The 21,349-nt window shown below is 37.0% G+C and overlaps 2 protein-coding genes and 2 long non-coding RNA genes across 4 annotated transcripts in view; 2 read left to right on the top strand and 2 right to left on the bottom strand.

Moving 5' to 3' along the window:
* The window catches only part of LOC308706233, a 36,387-nt gene that overhangs the window by 741 nt on the left and 14,297 nt on the right, over window positions 1–21,349 (top strand). Inside the window, exon 2 of the long non-coding RNA XR_014032011.1 lies at window positions 1,809–1,993. This is a non-coding gene — a long non-coding RNA (uncharacterized lncRNA). The remainder of the gene's footprint in view (window positions 1–1,808; window positions 1,994–21,349) is intronic.
* LOC308706232 (transmembrane gamma-carboxyglutamic acid protein 3-like) lies at window positions 580–13,104 on the bottom strand. The gene is made up of 4 exons (XM_081391729.1): window positions 12,458–13,104; window positions 11,653–11,698; window positions 10,250–10,410; window positions 580–4,240 (listed from the first exon to the last, which is right to left on the bottom strand). The coding sequence occupies exons 1-4, from the start codon at window positions 12,521–12,523 to the stop codon at window positions 3,710–3,712; spliced, it is 804 nt and encodes a 267-aa protein (XP_081247855.1). The 5' UTR covers window positions 12,524–13,104; the 3' UTR covers window positions 580–3,709.
* Window positions 15,773–17,904, top strand: LOC308705517. The gene is made up of 4 exons (XR_014031928.1): window positions 15,773–15,852; window positions 16,321–16,377; window positions 16,842–16,916; window positions 17,007–17,904. It is a non-coding gene; the product is annotated as an uncharacterized lncRNA (long non-coding RNA).
* On the bottom strand, window positions 18,794–21,051 carry ripply1 (ripply transcriptional repressor 1). The gene is made up of 4 exons (XM_081390314.1): window positions 20,864–21,051; window positions 20,673–20,751; window positions 19,768–19,841; window positions 18,794–19,446 (listed from the first exon to the last, which is right to left on the bottom strand). The coding sequence occupies exons 1-4, from the start codon at window positions 20,932–20,934 to the stop codon at window positions 19,242–19,244; spliced, it is 429 nt and encodes a 142-aa protein (XP_081246440.1). The 5' UTR covers window positions 20,935–21,051; the 3' UTR covers window positions 18,794–19,241.

The raw sequence follows: 21,349 nt of genomic DNA on the forward strand, positions 1-21,349 counted from the left end.
GTTAGGAAACAAATCGCTGACATCTGCTCTAAATTACAGTGAATTAGCACATTCATTTTCTTAATTAAATAACAAACAGACAAATATATACAGCGTTTTCGTTCTTTAATAGACTATTCTCCAAAAACATCAGTGCTTGCTTTCACAAAAAGGAAATTGCCATTTGACTTGGACCATTCAGTTCTCAGAAGTAACATACATGTAAAATGTTGTTTTATCTATTTTATTTAACAATTAGAGAGGATTTGGCCATACATCCATAGTTCTGAGCAAAATGTAAACATGTAGTGTTTCTCTGACAGTTAGCCTGTTATAGTGAACTAAAACTAAAATCACGTAAAATAAAATAGGCCTAAACGTAAAATTAAAACACGTAAAATAAGATAAACATTACTTGAAATAAAATGATATATATGTATGCATGTATATATATATATATATATATATATATATATATATATATATATATAGAGAGAGAGAGAGAGAGAGAGAGAGATATATATATAAATACAGAAATTAAAAATAATAATAAAAATAATCACAAAACACAAGATAAAAAAAATAAAATAAAACTAATTTAAATATGAATACAAACTTTAATAGTCTCTCAATGATACTAAAATAACACTTTTTGTCAAATCACATCTGTTTGATTAAGCAGATACATTTACTGTGAATTTAAACTTAATTAAATGATGCATGTATGATGTTTGTGACAAAAACCAGATTAACATGATTTTTTTAAAAAAAAAAACATGTCAATCTCATTGGAAGCTCTGTTAACATGCATGTGGGTCAAATCTTTAAAGAAAAAGACAGATTTGTTATGGAAGACTCCAAAGACTTTTTAAAGTCAATGGTCTCTTAAACAACAAAAGCCTAATAAAAAGCACTAGAGAACAAGAAATTGTAATTTTATTTTGGTGAGATAGTTAATGGATGAATTAATGCTTTAAACAAAACACAAAGCACTCATGAATAAAAGTGAGCTCACAGAGCTGTATTCAAATTTCCCCCAATTCAAGCTTAAATATGAAATATGAATATGAAATACTTCCAAATTAATAATAATAATAAAAAATAAAACTAGATTCATGCACCAGTTTACCATTTACGCAATTGACGTTTGTACGCAACAGATCTGATTATATGTATTGTATATTCACACAAATGGATATTCAAGTATATTATATCCATTTGGTTTAGAAATTGCCATGATGACTAAGATGGAGGACATTTGACACAAGACATACACAAATGTACAATTTTATCATATAATTATGAATTACAATACCAGTAGTGCTTATGTTAATCAAATGTGTTTAAATTTAAATGTAAAATTAGTGTAACCAGCACAAACAGATAATCAGAGCAACAGTGGAAAAATATACATAAATGAAAAAAATGCATATATGATTGAAAAATCATGCAGTTTGGCTTGAAGAACAACAATGGTGCATTATGTTTTGGTTTTGGATATAACATATATATTTAGCATATAAAGCCAAGCCCGTGGCTCCTGTGGCACATTCTTACTAGCGCAAACGCTAGACAGAAACATGACTTCTGGCAACAGGCATACATATACGAACACCTTTACACACACACACACACATTCCCTGACACATTTCTTCACGCGTACAGTTCTCTCTTGGTCTAAAATAAACACAAAGATAAACCACACTTGACATTATCTTCAGTTCTTGCTACCTCTTACATAGTGTTGTTCATTAGAAACCTGTTGCTTCATACGCCATCGTAACGTTCAGCCATAACTTACATCTCTCAACGCTTGTCATCCACTGTAGCGAGCTGTCTATGCTATTCTCTTATCGGTCTGAAACTGATCTGCAGTCTGTGCCAGCCATTATCAAAGCCGTCTACTGAGCTGGGTGCTCCATCAGCGTAAAAGACAGCCTGTCAGGGCATCATGGGATTGATTGTTGCGGCTGGAGTAAGAGGCCCAGGAGACGTGAGCCGAGCCTCAAGCCAAGTAAGCAGTTTGCAATTCGTCCATTTTCAATGAGGAGAGGCAAGGTCAAACCTCACTTCCCCAGTGCATCCTTCCAATACTGTGCTTGCTTATGTCCAATCCATTCGCTCTACTGTTTGGATGAAAGCGTTTGGTCATGCTAAAGTTTGAAATTAGCAGTTTCTAATAATACAGTGTTTTCAGCACAATTATATTAAGGCTCTATTAGTTTTAGTGCTTCGCCCAACAACCCACTGACCTACTTGTAATGTCGCTTTTCCATTTATATTGGATTGATACGGTGATATTCCCATCACAACACTAAAGGTGCAGTCACATTAGCGAAATTCCGAATTACATGGATTTCTATTGAAATAACTGGATATTGCCCATGAAAAATTCATCAGACAACAGTAAATGTTGACCGTACCTTAAGCCCAATATCCCATTCACTCAAAGTTGGCAGTGTGAGAGATTATTTACAAATTTACTGCAATGGCAGCAGTTCATTGGCTTAAACCTGAGCTGGAAAACATGATTCAGCTGCATGTTTGGTTGACTAGGTAGAGCACAAGCCGTGTACACAGAGATATAGTGATGAGGAGGGAAAACGAGCAGTGAGAACAAGCAGCATTATAGTACAGTATAGCACCTGGGGATGTCAAAAGCCACAGAAAGCTTTGTACAAAATCACACAGTTTTTACGCTGTTATAAAAAAAGAGTAATAAAACACATTGTAAACAGTCTGAGAATGACGGGGAGAACAACAAAAACAAGAAATTGAGGGCCTGGAATGTTGTATTATCCGATGATTGGACCCCAAACACAGGTTTTTTAGTTTGAGTTTTTGTGCATTTGTGTCTTAGGAGAGAGTGATTGTGTGAGCACAGCGTTTGAGGTGAAATCTCTCGATAACCATAAAATCACAAGCAGCCTACCGGACGATTTGATTGACTATTCTTCTTGTTTCTAAGGCCTAGTTACACACACACATTCTGTGTGAATTTCTGTGTACGTGTCTGTAAACAATCAAACTGTGTGCTTACGTGAGAGTGCATCTTCCACAAAACGGCGTGATCGTAACATATGATTTGGATGTTGTGTTTTGCATTTGTTTTGTTCCCGTCAGCGTTACAATTTACACGTGAGAGTGTATTACTAATTCTGACGTTGGTGTGGATTAGACATACTGCTGGTATAAGATTTCACAGGGCTTAGTATACTTAGTAGTGTAAGGGAAACATTATAAACACAAGACGCACACACTCTAGAAATATTCGGTGTGTCTGAACATTCCTATGATACACCAATTAGATTTGGCACATCATGAACAATCCTTTCGTTTCCTAGCAGGCTCTGATGCCCGACGCGATTACGACGCAGAGAGCAACTTGCCGACTCTCGGTGAGGGATATATCTCTTCTTCGCTCACATCTGTACATTTTCTTTCTGAAGTGCAGCTGCTGCTGTCATGCGTTGTGGAGTGAGCGGCTGAAGTAGATGTGAAGAGGGTGAGAAGATTGTACGAGTGTGAAGGCAGGACTCTTTTGAGACTTGAAAAACAACCACGTTTAACCAGTGCGGTCCACAAACCGATCAACGACACAAGGCGACCGTCAAATACATAGCCTTGCGCGCTCTGTTCAGAGTAAGAGACACATTAGGAGAAGTGCTTGGGAACCAGTGCATCCCTAACGTTTGGTTACCGCTATATGTGTCCTTGTTTATGAAAGCTCTCACTTTTCTAGCACAATCTCCTCATATTTGGGCGGAGGGTCGCTGTAGGGGGCTGTCGTCTCATCGCTGCTGCTCTCTAAGTGGCCGGTGACTTCCTCGTAGGATGGCGGCGGGGTCGCACCGGACAGATGGGAAGCTACGGATAAGGACGAATCTTGCACGTACAGGGAGCGATTGTTCTGCGAATGGCCGGCTTGCGCGGTGACTGAAGCCCCGGCTCTCTCGGCGCCGCTGACCACCACGCTGGGCCTGTCGTTGGCGTGAGAGTTCTCTGAGTGCGCGGGAGGTTCGCGGTGCACCAGGATGCGCGGGAGGCTGCGGGCGTTCCGGTTGGCCAGATAGCGGTTCTGGGTGTAGGCCGGACGCCGGCGCGTGGCTTTCTGCAGTTGACAGCGCCAGAGGAGGAAGAGCGCGATGATGATGAGAAGGGCCAAGCCCAGAAGGGGCACCACCATGTACACAGTGTCCGAGCGCTCCGAATCGGCATTGCTGTTCACTGTGTAGATGCTGCGGTTTTTCCAGAACTCCATCTATGAATGAAGGGATAGCCACTTTTACACATTGTTAAATTGCAGTGGCCTTCTGTGTTTTATACATTTATAGCATTCACACACCACCACCAGAACGCCATTAAACGCCATCAGATGTAATTTGCTTTAACCAAATGTGCATCAGTAAAGTCTGAAAAAATAGCAGAGCAAAATTTGACAACATTTTCTATAAAACAACCATAGTAGACTGTTTCTTAAAGGGGGGGTGAATTACTGTTTCATGCATACTGAGTTTTTTACACTGTTAAAGAGTTGGATTCCCATGCTAAACATGGACAAAGTTTCAAAAGTTAAGTTGTACGTTTGAAGGAGTATTTTTGTTCCAAAAATTGTCCTTCCGGTTTGTCACAAGTTTCGGAATGTTTTTTTCGAGTATGGCTCTGTCTTACGTAAGATAGGGCGGAATTTCCTTATATGGGTCCTAAGGGCACTTCTCCGGTAAGATCGCGGGCGCGCGCGCACTCGTAGACTAGAGCAAGAGAGTGAAAGCAGTTCGCCATCAAAGCGCCCTGCCCGGCTTTTGGGAAGTCAATGTCACCAAAGAAGTGTGTTTTTAGTTGCCAGGGCAAGACAACCCTGCACAGATTCCCAAAGAACCCGTCGTTAAGGCACCCGTGGATGGAGTTTGTTTTCCTGAGCATAAACGTTGTGTAAGACTGTTGTTCCCTGCATTTCGACGATGATTGTTTTATAAACAAAGCCCAGATCGACTAATGCTTAAGGATCGAGCAGGATCGAGCAGTCACAATGATAAAGGTTCGCGGTCGTGAGTTGGAACGGTGAGTAAAACTGTTGAACAAATGTCTCTGTGTGTTGTTAGCTCCGCGCGTTAGCACCACACGGCCCGCCCCCAGCCGCTCGTTTTTTTCCGGAAAGACTCAGTACAGCCAATCTTTCAATTAAAAATATAATAAAACAAAAGACTTTTTGGAGATATGAAGGATGCAATATTACTCTATAGGTACTCAAGATTAACAGGAGATTGAGTGAAAATGAGCATTTCACCCCCCCTTTAAGGATGACACATTTTTACATCCCAGGGTCTACAACTAACAGATTTACATGTTTTCTTTTGTTGTATTGTTTTACCCTTGTCACAGACTGAGACTTTTAATTGTAATCTATAAAAATGTAGGCCTATTTAAAAAAAGAAAGAAAAAATAATTTATCTAATTAAATGTTTATTTTTCATTGTTTTTTTTTTTTTTATTACAGTGGTCCCACAGTTGTGGCATCTTTTCCACCATTTTTTAAATTATTATTATTATTTTTTACATCCACTTTTTCAGTGGACTTGGTTCTGGTATTTTTTTAAGTATTGAGATTTTTTTTTAAACCCGCTTTGTTTAAGAGTCATAAGCCATAAACCAAACTAACCAGCTCTGAGGTGAATCACAACAGTATAACCTTTGATCTGAAGCAAAAGACGTACAAGACTGTGGACTTAACAACTTTAATATATATATATATATATATATATATTAGTGCTGTCAAATCGATTAATTGCGATTAATCGCATCTAACATAAAAGTTTGTTTATTTAAATTATTATATTTATATATAAAAAATATGTCTTGTGTATAGTGTATAAATATAATGTATACACACACACATACAGACATATACAGTATATAGTATATAAATATAATAATATATACACACATAATTACAAACTTTTATGTATCGTGATTAATCGATTTGATGGGTCTATATACATATATAAATATACATAAACCTAAAGGATTATTAGGAACACCTGTTCAATTTCTCATTAATGCAATTATCTAATCAACCAATCACATGGCAGTTGCTTCAACGCATTTAGGGGTGTGGTCCTGGTCAAGACAATCTCCTGAACTCCAAACTGAATGTCAGAATGGGAAAAAAAGGTGATTTAAGCAATTTTGAGCGTGGCATGGTTGTTGGTGCCAGACGGGCCGGTCTGAGTATTTCACAATCTGCTCAGTTACTGGGATTTTTACGCACAACCATTTCTAGGGTTTACAAAGAATGGTGTGAAAAGGGAAAAACATCCAGTATGCGGCAGTCCTGTGGGCGAAAATGCCTTGTTGATGCTAGAGGTCAGAGGAGAATGGGCCGACTGATTCAAGCTGATAGAAGAGCAACTTTGACTGAAATAACCACTCGTTACAACCGAGGTGTGCAGCAAAGCATTTGTGAAGCCACAAAACGCACAACCTTGAGGCGGATGGGCTACAACAGCAGAAGACCCCACCGGGTACCACTCATCTCCACTACAAATAGGAAAAAGAGGCTACAATTTGCACTAGCTCACCAAAATTGGACAGTTGAAGACTGTAAAAATGTTGCCTAGTCTGATGAGTCTCGATTTCTGTTGAGACATTCAGATGGTAGAGTCAGAATTTGGCGTAAACAGAATGAGAACATGGATCCATCATGCCTTGTTACCACTGTGCAGGCTGGTGGTGGTGGTGTAATGGTGTGGGGGATGTTTTCTTGGCACACTTTAGGCCCCTTAGTGCCAATTGGGCATCGTTTAAATGCCACGGCCTACCTGAGCATTGTTTCTGACCATGTCCATCCCTTTATGACCACCATGTACCCATCCTCTGATGGCTACTTCCAGCAGGATAATGCACCATGTCACAAAGCTCGAATCATTTCAAATTGGTTTCTTGAACATGACAATGAGTTCACTGTACTAAAATGGCCCCCACAGTCACCAGATCTCAACCCAATAGAGCATCTTTGGGATGTGGTGGAACGGGAGCTTCGTGCCCTGGATGTGCATCCCACAAATCTCCATCAACTGCAAGATGCTATCCTGTCAATATGGGCCAACATTTCTAAAGAATGCTTTCAGCACCTTGTTGAATCAATGCCATGTATAATTAAGGCAGTTCTGAAGGCGAAAGGGGGTCAAACACAGTATTAGTATGGTGTTCCTAATAATCCTTTAGGTGAGTGTATATATATATATATATATATATATATATATATATATACATATATATATATGGATAGATAGATAGATAGATAGATAGATAGATAGATAGATAGATAGATAGATAGATAGAGAGAGATATTAAAGTAGTTTGAGAATGTAGTTAGACTGACTATTGCGTAATTTGCAGTGGAGAGTAGGCAGTTCTTTTGGCTTGATTTTTTTGTTGCGGTGGAGATTTCTCTGCAGAATCATGGGTAATGTACTTTGTCACCAGAAATTCCACTGTTGTACTAGCCTGGCTAACGTCAGACCTCTTTCTCATTGAGACGTGGTCTGGGAACCACATTCATTTTCTCGTATTTGAGGTGTGGTTTACGAATGCCCAGAGCCGTTTATTGGGCGCTACGAATGTCTATCAAATGCGCCTGTACGTAGCTCATAGCCAATCGTTTCAATTTTACCAGATGACGTGTGTAGAGCGACAGAAATTCGACGAGGAATAAGGCGAAATAAACTTGCGTTCTAAACTACTTTAAACTAAGAACACTATCTAAGGCTACATCGAAAGGTAACTTCGCGTCTGCTGCCATGTTGGATCCATAGATATAAACATTTTTACACCTGGAACCCAAATGCTGGACTCTATTTTGGCCTTAAGCTAAAAGATAGTGTACTTGTTTACCAAGGAGACAACAGACTCAATGAAGCCGTGAAGAAAACAAACACCATATATTACGGAAAATATTTCTAAATCATCATTTCCAATCAAACTGTAATTTTGTGAAATTTAAAAAAAAGTAAAATATTACTTTTGTATATTTAGCATTTAGTATTGTGTATATGTAATGTATTGTGAAAAGCACTATACAAATAACTGTGAATAAAATGCTAGCTATGAAATTAGTCCTAACTAGACCAAAGATTTGGCCATTTTATTCCAAAAATGTTTAAAATATCATTTACTTTCCATCACAGAATGCCATTAAAAACAAAGTAATTTAAGATGAAAGAAGTGATGGATTTAAAGGAACACTCCACCGTTTTTTGAAATAGGGCTTATTCACCTTCTTTCCTACATTTAGATAGGTGGGCAAATGCATTTTTGTCTCAGTGCATGCATTGTTTTAGTTTGACAGGGTCGGCGCTAGCTAGCTTAGCATAATGAATGGAATCCTTTGTTGCCAGCTAGCATGTCCTGAGTAAAAGTGATATTAAAAAAAAAAACCCACCTAATTACTTCTTGTGGCCTGCGTATTCACAACGAGTACAAATAGCGATGCAGATTAGGCGATTTCCTAGGCAGATATTGACTTATATATTAAGGACTATATTAGGGAGAAGCACAGGCGAAGCACTGCTACTTGGGCGTGATATCTCTGTGCCCAAGTAGCAGTGCTTCGCCTGTGCTTCACCCTAATATAGTCCCAAGTCAATATCTGGAAAGGAAATCGGCTAGTGTTAATCTGCATCGCTATTTGTACTCGTTGTGAATAAGCAGGCCACAAGAAGTAATTAGGTGGGTTTTTTTTGTTTTATATCACTTTTACTCAGGACATGCTAGCTGGCAACAAAGGATTCCATTCATTATGCTAAGCTAAGCTCGAGCCGACCCTGTCAAACTAAAACAATGCATGCACTGAGACAAAAATGCATTTGCCCACCTATCTAAATGTAGGAAAGAAGGTGAATAAGCCCTATTTCAAAAAACGGTGGAGTGTTCCTTTAAGAAGTGATGGAAATGGAACTAAGGGTACGTTTACAGTAAAGTAACGTTTTTTCTTTTTACAGAAGACAACGTTATCGAAGCGATCACCATTCACACGGATCTGCAAGAACGACTAATAACACTGTATTATGCATGCCAGACAAGTAGTTGGCGATGTCACTTTGTATAGAAAGACTAGCACCTGCGCACATACGCACTCTTTTACCACAGTGCACTCGAGCCGAACGCACATGCCTACAGAAACAAATTACATATAATTTATCATTTTTTGTCTGATTGTAATTCTACGGATGTTAATCTTGATAATACTGTATTTTTTGTTGCATCAAATTGCATCTTCACAAAGCCAGAAACATTCACTGTAATCCCAATTTTAGAATGTTCTCCTCTGATATAAAGTCCCGTTTTACTTCCTTTCTGAACATGTCAAAACCTTTGAACACAAAAGCTTCGAAAACATATAAGTCTGATGTATGGAACCTTTAATTTTTCATGATGACAAAATCTTATGTGTTGATTTGTGTAATTCTTATAACCACTTGTGATTATGTCCGTATGCACCCCCCCCCCCTTTTTTTTCTTACTGTTAATATCTGTATCCTTTCATTTGCAAAAACACATAATAGCCTACACATGTGCATGACATCACCGTTTTCACCGTTTTCGCGTTTTTGTAGTTTACACGGAGATGATAAGGGTGTTGTTTTCTAAAGTTTGCATTTTTTTAGGCCACCAAAACGGCGTTGTCGTATAAATGAACGGCCAAAACGCATAAAAAGTCTTCTGTTTTTAGTTAAAAACGGTGTCGTGCATGGACCGTACACAGGAGCAAATGTTCATGACTTTCTAAAAAAAAAGAGGCAAAAGTGTGTTTTAAGTTTCAGTTAAGTGAGTTTTTTTAAATCCACAGGGCCAAAAGTGCCAATAGTAATACCTAATAAAACACCCACTTATAATAGATCTGTAAGTCATGTTGGCCTCAAGTAAACAAAGTGACAAAATTGCATTGACTCCAGACTTTGCGACAGGCTCAAATTCTACGCCAGCAGATTTCTTACGTAAAATCCTCCAAACATTGCAAGTCCTTGTTCACACATAACCATAATAAAGCACTATCTCAGCCAGCAAATTGCCAGAACTGATTCGCTGGCATTTCGACAACAGGCCTCTGAAAGGAACAATCTGTATGTGTGAAAGCACCTAATATCAGAACAATGGTACAATAGACTTGCAATATTGTTAACTTGCATGGCAAACCAAAAAAAAAAAAACACAAAAATAAACACAGGAAATTGAATTATTTAAAGCTGTTGCTAGTAGAGACAGTATTTACCGTTTGCTCCTTATTTTCAAACACTTCATTGGCCTCCTCAAAGCTGCAGCTCTCTTCGGCACATTCCCTCTCAATGTTGCCCGGCCGGAGCTCCTCCAGGAAACCATTATCCCGTGGAAAACGTTTGAGGAGAGAGTTTGCATCCTTGCCATCTAGAAACGCTGAGAGATTAAAAGACATCTGTATGTTTTAGCTACTGGGAGCAAAGGTGTTTCTCTGTTTGTTCTGTTGTGTATATGTAGTTTACGTAGGTTTTCAAGTTCAAGGCTTGTCAAATACATAAAATCTAAACGGTTCCCATAAAATGTGCAATTACTTACAAAAAAAATCTATTTTTTGTCATTATTCTAAGAATGATTTTCTATCCATTAATCACTCCATTCATTTTCCATCAATCAAACAGTCCTACATACAACGCCAGAGAGAAGCCTATCATTTTTACCAGTAGATTCAGTTATGACATTATGATTACACATTATTTTTAATTAAACATATGCACAGATGAATTGTTCACAATACAACATGATAAACATGCATCTAGAAAACTGATTTTTTGGTAACACTTTAGTTCAGGGTCCAATTCTCACTATTAACTAGTTGCTTATTAGCATGCATATTACTAGGATATTGGGTGTTTATTAATACTTATAAAGCACATATTAATGCCTTATTCTGCATGATGATATATTCTACATCCCTAAATCCTTCCCAATACCTAAGCTAAACAACTACCTTACTAACTATTAATAAGCAGTAATTAGGAGTTTATTGAGGCAAAAGTCATAGTTAATAGTTAGTTAATAGTGAGAATCGGACCCTAAAGTGTGACTGAATTTTTATTTTATGGTGACTTCTATTACCTAAATTAATATGCATCAATTTGTAATATGGGTCAATGCTGAAAAGAGTACAGCAGGGCTTCAGAAGAGCAACAGGAACCCAAAGAACTTTGACACACCATCTATTACATCAAGGTTTTGTGTCATTTAATAAATTTAACTGAATGTTCTGTTTTTGACGCCTGGGAAAGTTCCTCGGAAAACATTTTTTTTTTTTATCTTTGAACAAAATTCATGTTCAATAATGTAGTCCTAACCATATCCCTACCCCTAAACCTATCCCTACCCATACGTTATCCCTAAAATCAGATGACTGACAGGTGAAAAACACTGATAGAAGCACCTAACCCTGGTTGTAAACCTAAACTAGACATAAACTGTAAACTTGTCCCTCAAATCTGATTGGTTGATTGGAATGTTGTTCCAGGATCAACATCTTTGAACATGTTGCACTTGTTGAAATCAGGTTTTTGCTCAAGGGCTACTGGGCTATTTTTAGATCAGACTAATCTGAATGGACCTTATCAGTGTTTCAAGATGAAGTTGTTGAAATCTGGCACTTACCTGCTGCCATACTACCACAAGAGAACTCAATCTGAAGTATTTTGACCTGGGCAGAAGAAAAGATGCATTTAAAGCGTCGAAAAAAGTTCTCTTACGTGCATACCTGTTGTTATTCATCATAATTACGGCATAGGCTTTGCTCACAATATTCAAAAATGTCACATAAACAGAAGACTGCTATCTGATGATCTCACTAAATAAATCTATAAGCTCTTGCATCTAAAGATGTGCTGATGGGGGAGGGAGAAGGGGCGGGGGAGGAGGTTCCCATAGTAACGGAGCGGGTAGATAGAGAGATGCGCGAGCTAAATTTATATCACTCGTGCTCGAGCTCACTCCTTAACGAATTAATTTAATTCGAAAGTTACTATCGCTTTGTCACATGCGAAAAATATCAGCCCAACGTAATTTCACCTTTAACGTTGTCTTGAAACCGCGTCAAATAAAAAAAAACATAATAACACGACTAAGAGAAATGCAAAGCATACTTAAAATGCTAGATGTAAAATAGATTTTCTTTTATTTAAAAGTGCAAAGGTTTTAATGAAAATATTGACTAAACAATTAGCTGTAATTACAGGCATTACTAAAGCCATTCTCAAAAGCAAATAGCTTTCTTAAAAGCAAATAAAATATTAATAAGAGACACATATTCAATTTGACTGACTATAGTCCTTAGATGGGATCTCTGTGTGATTAAAGAGGTTTATTTATAGCGATATTTTTAGTTGCCATGGAACGAAAGAAAATAACGTGTACATTTGTAACTCGGGAGGGGGAGACGCAAAATAATAATAAAGCCTACCTTCCAGGCTGTAGCAATTGCTAGTCCATTCCATCCCTGTTTCCAACGAGGGAGCAGCACACACATGAGTCATGGATGCCCTTTGATTGACATGCGGATGGGCCAATAGGAGTCACGGATTCCCCCTGATTGTCCAATGAAATTCCACTGTTGATGTCGTTCACGCAAAGCCATACTTCTTAACTGGGTAGTGTAGTCTGTGCGCGCGTATACAGTCCTCCGAAATAGTTTCAAGAAACCGGTACGTATTTTTGCATTGACATTAATGTTTTATTCTTATCGTCATGAACGCGGAGGGCAAACAAGTGATATTTTAATTAGAGAAAGAGCATGATATCGGGATAGAGTTAAGACTCAGGGGTCCCTGTTGATGCCACGCCTTGTATTAAAAGACAGCATTACCCATAATGCCGAAACGCTCTTCTTTAACTCCAACCGCTAGTGATAGAGCCGTGTATGGCAGGCTGAATTGGCATATAAAACTATGGTTTGACTATATATTTTGGATAGTTACAATTTTTTCCCCACAAGGTGGGAGTGTTGTTTTGTATTATGAGATCTGTTATGGTGAAATCCTGCTGTTTTCAGTGATGAGCGCCAGTCCATTATTGTTTTAACTATGCAATATTTCAGAAGACATGAGACATGTACAAAAACATTTTAATCCACAGCATGCAACATTATCCTACTTTATGATATAGCATAGAACAAAAACCTTCCTAAGTCCTCTCTGCATTCCTTTTGTCAGTTTTACACGTGCCCCAACTATATTTATAGCTTCATACTTTTGAATTACGTCTTATTAAACAGTTTAAAATTACCCAAACATACAGGACCTTTATTATAAAATTCTTAAACAAAATGGCATGACAAGTTTCTGTGGAAGGGTTGGTTAATAAAATGTTTAAAGTGGGGTTTAGCAAAAGTTTATTTGTGTGCATGTTTCAGATAAAGTAATTTTGCAGTAAGAATGTTAATTCCAGATATCTACATTGAAGATATCTCAGAAAGAACTTCCGAGTCAAAAATCAATTGAGATATCCATAATTAAATTGTAGATTTCTTTAAATGAGTTTTAAATTCCACTTCACGGTATTTATTATTAAGTTTTGCCTATATAGTCAAAAATACAATTCAAGGTATCTAGGCCTAATTGTAATTAGACTAGTAATACATTACTTTGAGATATCTAAAAATGTATTATGATATGTTTAATGATAAAGAATTAAAGTTTTCTTAAATTTGAATTATGACTAAAACAGAGATATCTCGAGTTATAATTGTTTACTAGTGGTAATTCAATTAGATATCTCTAATTTAAATATCACTAGTAAAATTGTAATTTGAGATATCTCTCATTAGAATTATGCCTAGTACAAAATCAATTATAGATATCTTTAATTACAATTTCTACTAGTCAAAACTCATTTGCAGATATCAGAAAACATTTTTCAGTGGAAGTCAATGGAAGCATGACTAGTCAAAATAACATTGTAGATATCTTCAATCCGTATTATGACTAGTCAAAATTGCAGAATATATCTGGAATTGGAATTTGGACTGGTCAAAACTAAATTATGACTAGAAAAGCCAGGGGTATTTAATTCTAAAACGACTTGCCATAGTACAAAATCAATTATATCTGCAATTTCTACTAGTCAAAACTTATTTGTAGATATCAGAAAATATTTTTTCAATGGAATAATATGACCAGTCAAAATAGCATATCTCAAATGTTCGTATGACTATTCAAAATAACATTGTGGATATCTTCAAAGCATATATAGATATCTTAATTCCAATTACGACGAGTCAAAATTGCATATAGATACCTGGAATTGGATTTTTGACTAGTCAAAACTAAATTACGACTGGTAGAACCAGGGGTATTAAATGCTAAAACAGCTTGCCACGGCAAATTTTTGTAATATCAGTGTGTCACAAGGCTGCAAAATGACATTTAAACTCACCTTTAAATGTAACAACCAATTTGGGCTGACCATCCTAAATGTCCACCAAACTTTTGAAGTTTTCAGTAACTAAATGATGTATATTAGACATATTAGAAACTTAATTCTGTTAGACTGCTTTCCTTGAAGATAAGAGAGCGAAGGTTTTACTTTAAAGTACATTTTAAATCATTATGTCTGTCATGTCATCTTTTGTGCTTTAAAGTATTTGATTTGTTGACTAAAGCACTTGATTATAATTGTTACTGTAGTCTGTTATTTGAAAGTTAATATATTTGAATTGTAGTAAATTGCAAATTCATCATTACAAATGTACTACAAATATATTTAAAGACATGCAAAACAAGTTTCAAAAAAGGACATTAAATTAGCCTATGTTTCAGTTTATCATAAATGATTGTCAGTTCAGCAGTACACTGTAAAAACTAAAGGAGCCTCAAGTATCCTGTCGGATACTCAAGGAACTTCAAAATGTAATTTTGGTGCCTCAAAGCTCTTTTTCCTATAGTAGGGTTACTGGAGGAGCATTGACATTCTTTGAGGTTCTTGCTGGAACTTATGGGATCCTTTAAGCACTTTGTATTTACTTCAGAGGTTCTGGAGTCACCTTTTCATTACCATGAGACCTCGAATTGCTTTAGGGGAAAATAGAGGAACTTAAATGCGATAAAAGGGTTATTGGAAGATCTTTTAACATTTAAGTGGTTCCTGGAAGATCTCTAATGTTAAAGCCAGCATCTGGAGGAACCCAATGGTTCAGTGAGGCCCGAATTAGATTATTATTCTATTATTATTATTATTATCCTATTATTATTATTATTATACTTAAGTTTGATTCAGTATACATACCCAGGTGAAAAAGACGTACTATTAAATGTATTAAAAATGTACTTGAGTGTGTTTTTAGTAGACCTACTACAATACAAATATAGCCTACTTTAATGCATTTTTATTATTATTATTATTATTATTATTATTATTATTATTATTATAGGCAAGTTTGATTCAGTATACATACCCAGATGAAAAAGATGTACTATTAAATGTATTAAAAATGTACTTGAGTGTGTTTTTAGTAGACCTACAAATCAAATATACTTTAATGCATTTTTAATACATTTAACAGTAACTATAGTCTTTTTCACTTGGGTAGCTTACATATATTTAGTATAGGCCTATTTTATTAAGTCATTTAAACCTTAAACAACAACACTAAATAATAATAATATTATATGAAGAAGAAGAAGCAGGAGGAGAAAAGTGTTTATTCTGTCACGAAACTGCTGCTATTCCTCTGCTGTCGTCGCTTCAGTGATCCTCGCGCTGCTCGCGCGCAACAAAGCTCAGCTGATCGACGTCATCGGTTTGAAAGTAACGGCTCCTCTCATCAAAGCTTCCGCCGTTTATTCGGCTCTCCATTACAAGGTTTGTAAACTCGCCAAATAAATATAAATACAGAGTCTACTCACTATATATTTAAACACACATATATATAAACTAAATTTATTATACATTACTACGTTTTTACAGTGTTTACCACTCGTTTATTTCACAGTATCTGGTATGAAGGTTTTAGCCGCGATGCTAACTACGTTGATCTAATGAACAAATGGATATGATTGACTTATTGTCTTAGATTGATTTAGTCATTCAATTCAACATATTTTGTACAACTGTGTCTTCAAATTGCTGATATAGCCTAACTAATTTAGAAAATTCTCTGATTCTTGGCGTTTGTTATGAATAACAAAAACAGGTTATAGTTTGCTCTGTTTTTGTTTAGCCTAACTTTACTACAGGTGCCCTCATTCTCTCAAATACCATTTTAAAGCCATTTACTGGTCAATAAATATTATGTTGTGAATAATCATCTTTGTTCTTTTGTTTCCCCAGAACAACCATTACATTTCTAAAATAATCTGAACATTTCAGTGGCAACATTGAATTACAGTAAGTTACCTGCACCACATGCAAGCGCTTTATTACTATGAACTTTCTCTGTGTGAAATTGTATTGTTTGACTGTGTACTTGTGTTTTTTAATCAGTTACTCTCTGAAAATCTTTTCTCATGATCTCAAATCTCATTCATGTTACTCAGAAAAATAATATCACAGGTTTGATTCACAAAAAATGCTATAGACATTTTAACTCTGAATTATAACTTCAAGTTTAGTCTTTTTCGGCAAAAAAATAAATAAATAGGAAAAAGCAATTAGGCTTCAGAAGACTTGCAACACAACCCATAACACATGAGTTGTGAACTCATTGATTATTTTTAGGATCTTTTCTGGGACATTTTTGGAGCTTAACCATTTTTACATAAATTGTTGCATTGAATTGAACTAGACAAGAGTACATAAGAATGGTTTCATGAATGATTTACACATTAGTTTTCTGCTTGTGTTTCATGCAGTGAAATTGAATGGTGACTGGGGTCGCATTATGCCTGAGATCTGCTTTTGGGTTCCACAGACAGAAAGTCAAACAGGTTTGGAACGTCACAAGGCTGAGGAAATTATTTAAATTTCACAACTATCACTTTAATAACATTACTAACAGTAAATTTTGTACTTTGCAGGGATCTCAGTAAGCTGAAATACAAGTTTGACCAAGAATAAAAATCCTCCTGTAGACCTGAAAATCATTGAAGTGCCGGGACCATCCACCAGAAAAGAGGAAAAACAAACGGAAAACGATGCTGTACTTTTTCACTTTTCCAACTCTTTAAGTACCTCACACCAACTTGGTCCCATAGTGACATTTTTGACCACAAACGAAATTGCTGATCGTGTGAATTCATATTGAAATGACTGAATTCACCAGTGAACATTCACAGAACAGATCATTTTACTGCACCTTAAATCTGTTTCGGGTCGAAGCCTCTACTTCTACTTCCTCTATCTTGTTTCATGAGAATACTCAACAACCATTTATGAACACTGTTGATTCAAGTCACACATTTAAGCTTTTCAAAAGCCATAGTGTACATTACAGTCTCCAGTCTAACGGCATCCCAGACTTAAACATTTTATGATTCAAAATAGCTGAATAACTAACCATCAGAGATTTCGGTATAGAGATAAAGGTTACAGCACAATGAGTGTATATTAGCACTGTTGTTTGTTTTTGGCATCTGATAAAGCTTTTGGACTTGGAAACAGTGATGTCAGACTAACCATCGTACTGAAACACAAATGTTTTAAAGTTAAGTATGATGGACATTTTTAATTAGTTCAAATGTAATTTTTTTACATTGATTTATTTAGTGGAACATATGTGTTTCCATGCATTTTGTTGAGATGTCTTTTCTTGTTTATCTATTGTATATACATGGTTGATTATTCATGTTGCTTATGCATTATACTATTTTTTGTGTAGTCATTGATATTAATCTGTAGTTAGCTTTTTTCCCCATGTGCATGGAAGTGTATGTATAAAAATGAATATCAAATATGTAATAAACAATTCTTATTTTGTATTTGGTTCAATTTGTTTATTATAATAGATGTCAAAGGTAACCATAGTAACAACATGAAATTAAATATTTAAAAAAAATGAAATTTGGTTCCTGGAGGCACCCAAAGTGGTTCCACACAGTGCCTAATATAAGAGTTCCTCAGGAAACCTGTGTGGTTCCTCAGAGAACCACCCCTTTTTAAAGGGTGCCTAGAGGATCTTCAGACGGTTCCGCCGGTGTGGCGAAGTGAAGAACCCCAAAAGGTTCCTCCAGGCACCTTTTATTTTTACAGTGTATGCTTCAGCCATAAAACGTGTTGTAAATAACATGCAATTAAGTGTCAGAGAACATACATTCAGTTTGCCCTTAAGTTTATTCCTTTAAAGTGAATTATTTCTGTAATTAATACTAATTTTAAAATATTCTAAGGGTTTGCATGCTTCTATCATGTCATTCTATTACACTTTTTAATGGAATTATTATTATTCAATAAGCACTTTTTGGCAGGTCTTGAAAAAGATTTGTCAGGGGAAATGAAAGTTAGAAAACAGATGTTTAATTTATAGTGAACAAACATATTGTCTGCAAACCGTGGCTTTTTGATACTGTGTCCTCCTAAAAGAAACTGCTTTTTTCTCCTATATCTATTCATAGATAAAGCAGAGCCATCAAATAAGGTCTCTGTTGACTCTAGGACTTTACAGGAAGAGTCCAATCTGAACATCAGACATTCTTAGGAGGACACTGTCATTGCGGACAGTGCCCTTTATCAAACCTCTTTTGTTTGAAACATGGACAGACAGCAGAGCCCCTTCTAGTCAACAGATAGTGTCAGAGAACATCAAAGGACGCGAGCGAGTTCAATAAAGAGACCTATCTGAAGCACAGATCCCAAACAGACAAGCTTTGCACTCATTTAAATAGATTTTATTCTTAAAAGTACAAAAGTAGAAAAATATGCCATAAATACATATATACATTAAAGTACATGAATCATAAGTTAAGGATGGGTAATAGAATACAAATAGAATTTTATATACAAAAGAAGGTAAGAATCCTGAGATCGATCTAAAACGACAATTCCCAATGTGGGAATGCATTTTCTCTGTTCCGAACAGGAAATACATTTATGCAAAGCCTCTGCATTCGTGTAACTAGTGTTTCCTGCACGAAACAATCAGTAAAATCATTCTGCTTGTGCTTTAGATGCTCATAAGACAGGACCATGTCCTAGCACTGAATTATTGATGGCACGACTTCTCTAATAGAGCGCGATGTGGCGTTATCCCGTGTCTATGTTAAATTTATGAACATTCCCTCAGCGTAAAGTCAGAGACGGCGGGTGAGGTCGAACTCTCAGTTGTAATTGGTGAAGTGACTGTTAAGTTTAAGACACTCCTCGTCGTCGCTGTCGTCATCTTCATCACGGCTGTCCTCCTCCTCCTCCTCGCTGTCTGACTCATCGTAGAAGTTAATGGTGGCCTGCACTGGGAAATTTCGGAGCAGGGACTCGCCATCGCTGAAGAGGTAGTCGAAGGATTTCGATCTGGGCCAGTACAGCCTAATGTGTGAAGAAATAAATTGGTAAATACACTGGAAAAATATTGGAACACAAAGAAGCTGTTTTATATCAGCTATATAAAGCAATTTTCAACTTTTTTAAGCCAGTTTAAGTTGAAATTACTTAAACATCTAAGTTGATTACTTAAATATTTAAGGCAGCGATTTTATTTACAGTGAAACTACGCAAATAGAGCAAGGAAATGCATTTTTCAGCATGGTAAAATAAGCCTTATTTGGAACAGATTAGGGTTTTAGGGCTAAAAGAAAATCGTGTTACAAAACAAAACCATTGCTCAAGCAAAATGAAATGTGCACTGACCTGACAGGGTGCTGGAAAGATTGCATCTTGCCATCTGTTGTAGTGTTACTGGGCACTTCTGGCCTGGAGTAAGGCTGGAAAGAGTGAGAAAAGACGTGTAAGACCACATGCGCAAAAACACAACTCAAACAATGCTTCCTGTCCAGTGTTTATGAGGTGATATCACTGCCAGCTTCGTGGGTGTATAACACCCTGGGCAGGATGCGAAAGCTGTGACATGGAGGGTGTCAGGCTAAAGTGTTTGTGGGAAACTGGCTCCAACTCCCTTTCCCAAACCTAGCACGAGGTGTCTGCTTAAATCTTGGCAAGCGAGTTAGCGCTTGCTCTCTGGGAGCTGTTTTCCCCTACACCTCGTCGCTGGGCACAGACTCAGTGTTCACACTCAGACAGTGGTGCCATATGGCTGAGTGTCTCAACTGCTCTCAGTTTGCCTTTGCAATGGCTCTGTGGCAATGAAACAGCTCCACGGTCGCACCTTCTGCTGTGCCTAATGCTCACCACATGCCTGTCTGTCACCTTAAAGCTACCTGATGCTGCTTTAAAATAACTGTACAAGGCACCATGCAAAAAACATATTATCACAAATTTGTATCTTTAGTCAAATCAACTTAAATAATGCTGGTCAGATAACACAATATTTTGAGTTTATTCATTAAACCAATCTCCTTTATTGTATTAACTCAAAGTTTTCATTTCAGTGAACTCAAAATTTTAAGGCAACCAGGCAGCTAACTTACTTTTTTAGGTTAAACCAACAATCTTTTTTTTTTTTTTTTTTTTTTTTACAGCGTAATAAATAGCACTGTGGTGGCAGGAATTCATTACGGTATCATGTGTTTAATAACATTCCTAAACAGATGGAAATTCCATTGAAATATTAGGATTGCAGTGGTGGAAAAACTTACACAAGCCAGCTTGGTTTTCCGGCATTCAGTTTGAGCATCTTTTCTGGTCACCAGCCACGGTCTCCACAGGGAAGCTGGGCTGTGGATCGAATATGATAGTAATATTTTAGCTGTGCATTTAACAGTCAACTTTTCAATTAAGAATAGAATAGAATAGAATAGAATAGAATAGAATAGAATAGAATGCTCACCTGCTGGACTGCTGGATCTTAGTGTTCATCATAGTATTGGAAAGAGGAGCGGCAAAGCACACGGAATTCATCTCTTTCTTGGCGATAGTCCCAAATAGTCCTGTTTTTGGAAGGTCTCCGAGCGATGTGCGCTGTGGATGAGTCGAAGTGAATGGATGAAGGAGATTCGCTGTCGGGGTTTATATGGAGCTGGTGATGCAGGGGCGGGGCTGGGCGATGGTGCCGCTGATGCCAAATGATCGGAGGTTGTTTTGAGAGGGGGTTTGCTGCTGTTTGCCAAATGATTGGGATAGAGACTGCTATGGACATTTTGGTGCGAAGACTTCTCCAGTTGTATAAACAGTGCGCCCCAGCGTGAGGGTGAGAAATCTGGTACCGTGAGGTTATTGCAACAACACGGAGGGGCAAACTTGCACACCATCTGCGAGAAAGACGACGGGGGGCCGACACAGGACTGCGACCATATATAATAGCTATAGTTAGTTA

Source organism: Scardinius erythrophthalmus (genome assembly GCF_964197995.2).
Source record: "Scardinius erythrophthalmus genome assembly, chromosome: 17".
In the NCBI taxonomy this organism is placed as follows: Eukaryota; Metazoa; Chordata; class Actinopteri; order Cypriniformes; family Leuciscidae; genus Scardinius; species Scardinius erythrophthalmus.

Coding starts and splice junctions, on each gene's coding strand:
- LOC308706232 (XM_081391729.1), bottom strand. CDS start 12,523: ATGTGTGTGCTGCTCCCTCGTTGGAAACAGGGATGGAATGGACTAGCA. Junction 10,411..11,652: donor TTGTGGTAGTATGGCAGCAG/GTAAGTGCCAGA, acceptor TTAATCTCTCAG/CGTTTCTAGATGGCAAGGAT. Junction 4,241..10,249: donor TTGAAAATAAGGAGCAAACG/GTAAATACTGTC, acceptor CTTCATTCATAG/ATGGAGTTCTGGAAAAACCG.
- ripply1 (XM_081390314.1), bottom strand. CDS start 20,934: ATGAATTCCGTGTGCTTTGCCGCTCCTCTTTCCAATACTATGATGAAC. Junction 20,752..20,863: donor AAGATCCAGCAGTCCAGCAG/GTGAGCATTCTA, acceptor TTCGATCCACAG/CCCAGCTTCCCTGTGGAGAC. Junction 19,447..19,767: donor TCTTTCCAGCACCCTGTCAG/GTCAGTGCACAT, acceptor TTCACACATTAG/GCTGTACTGGCCCAGATCGA.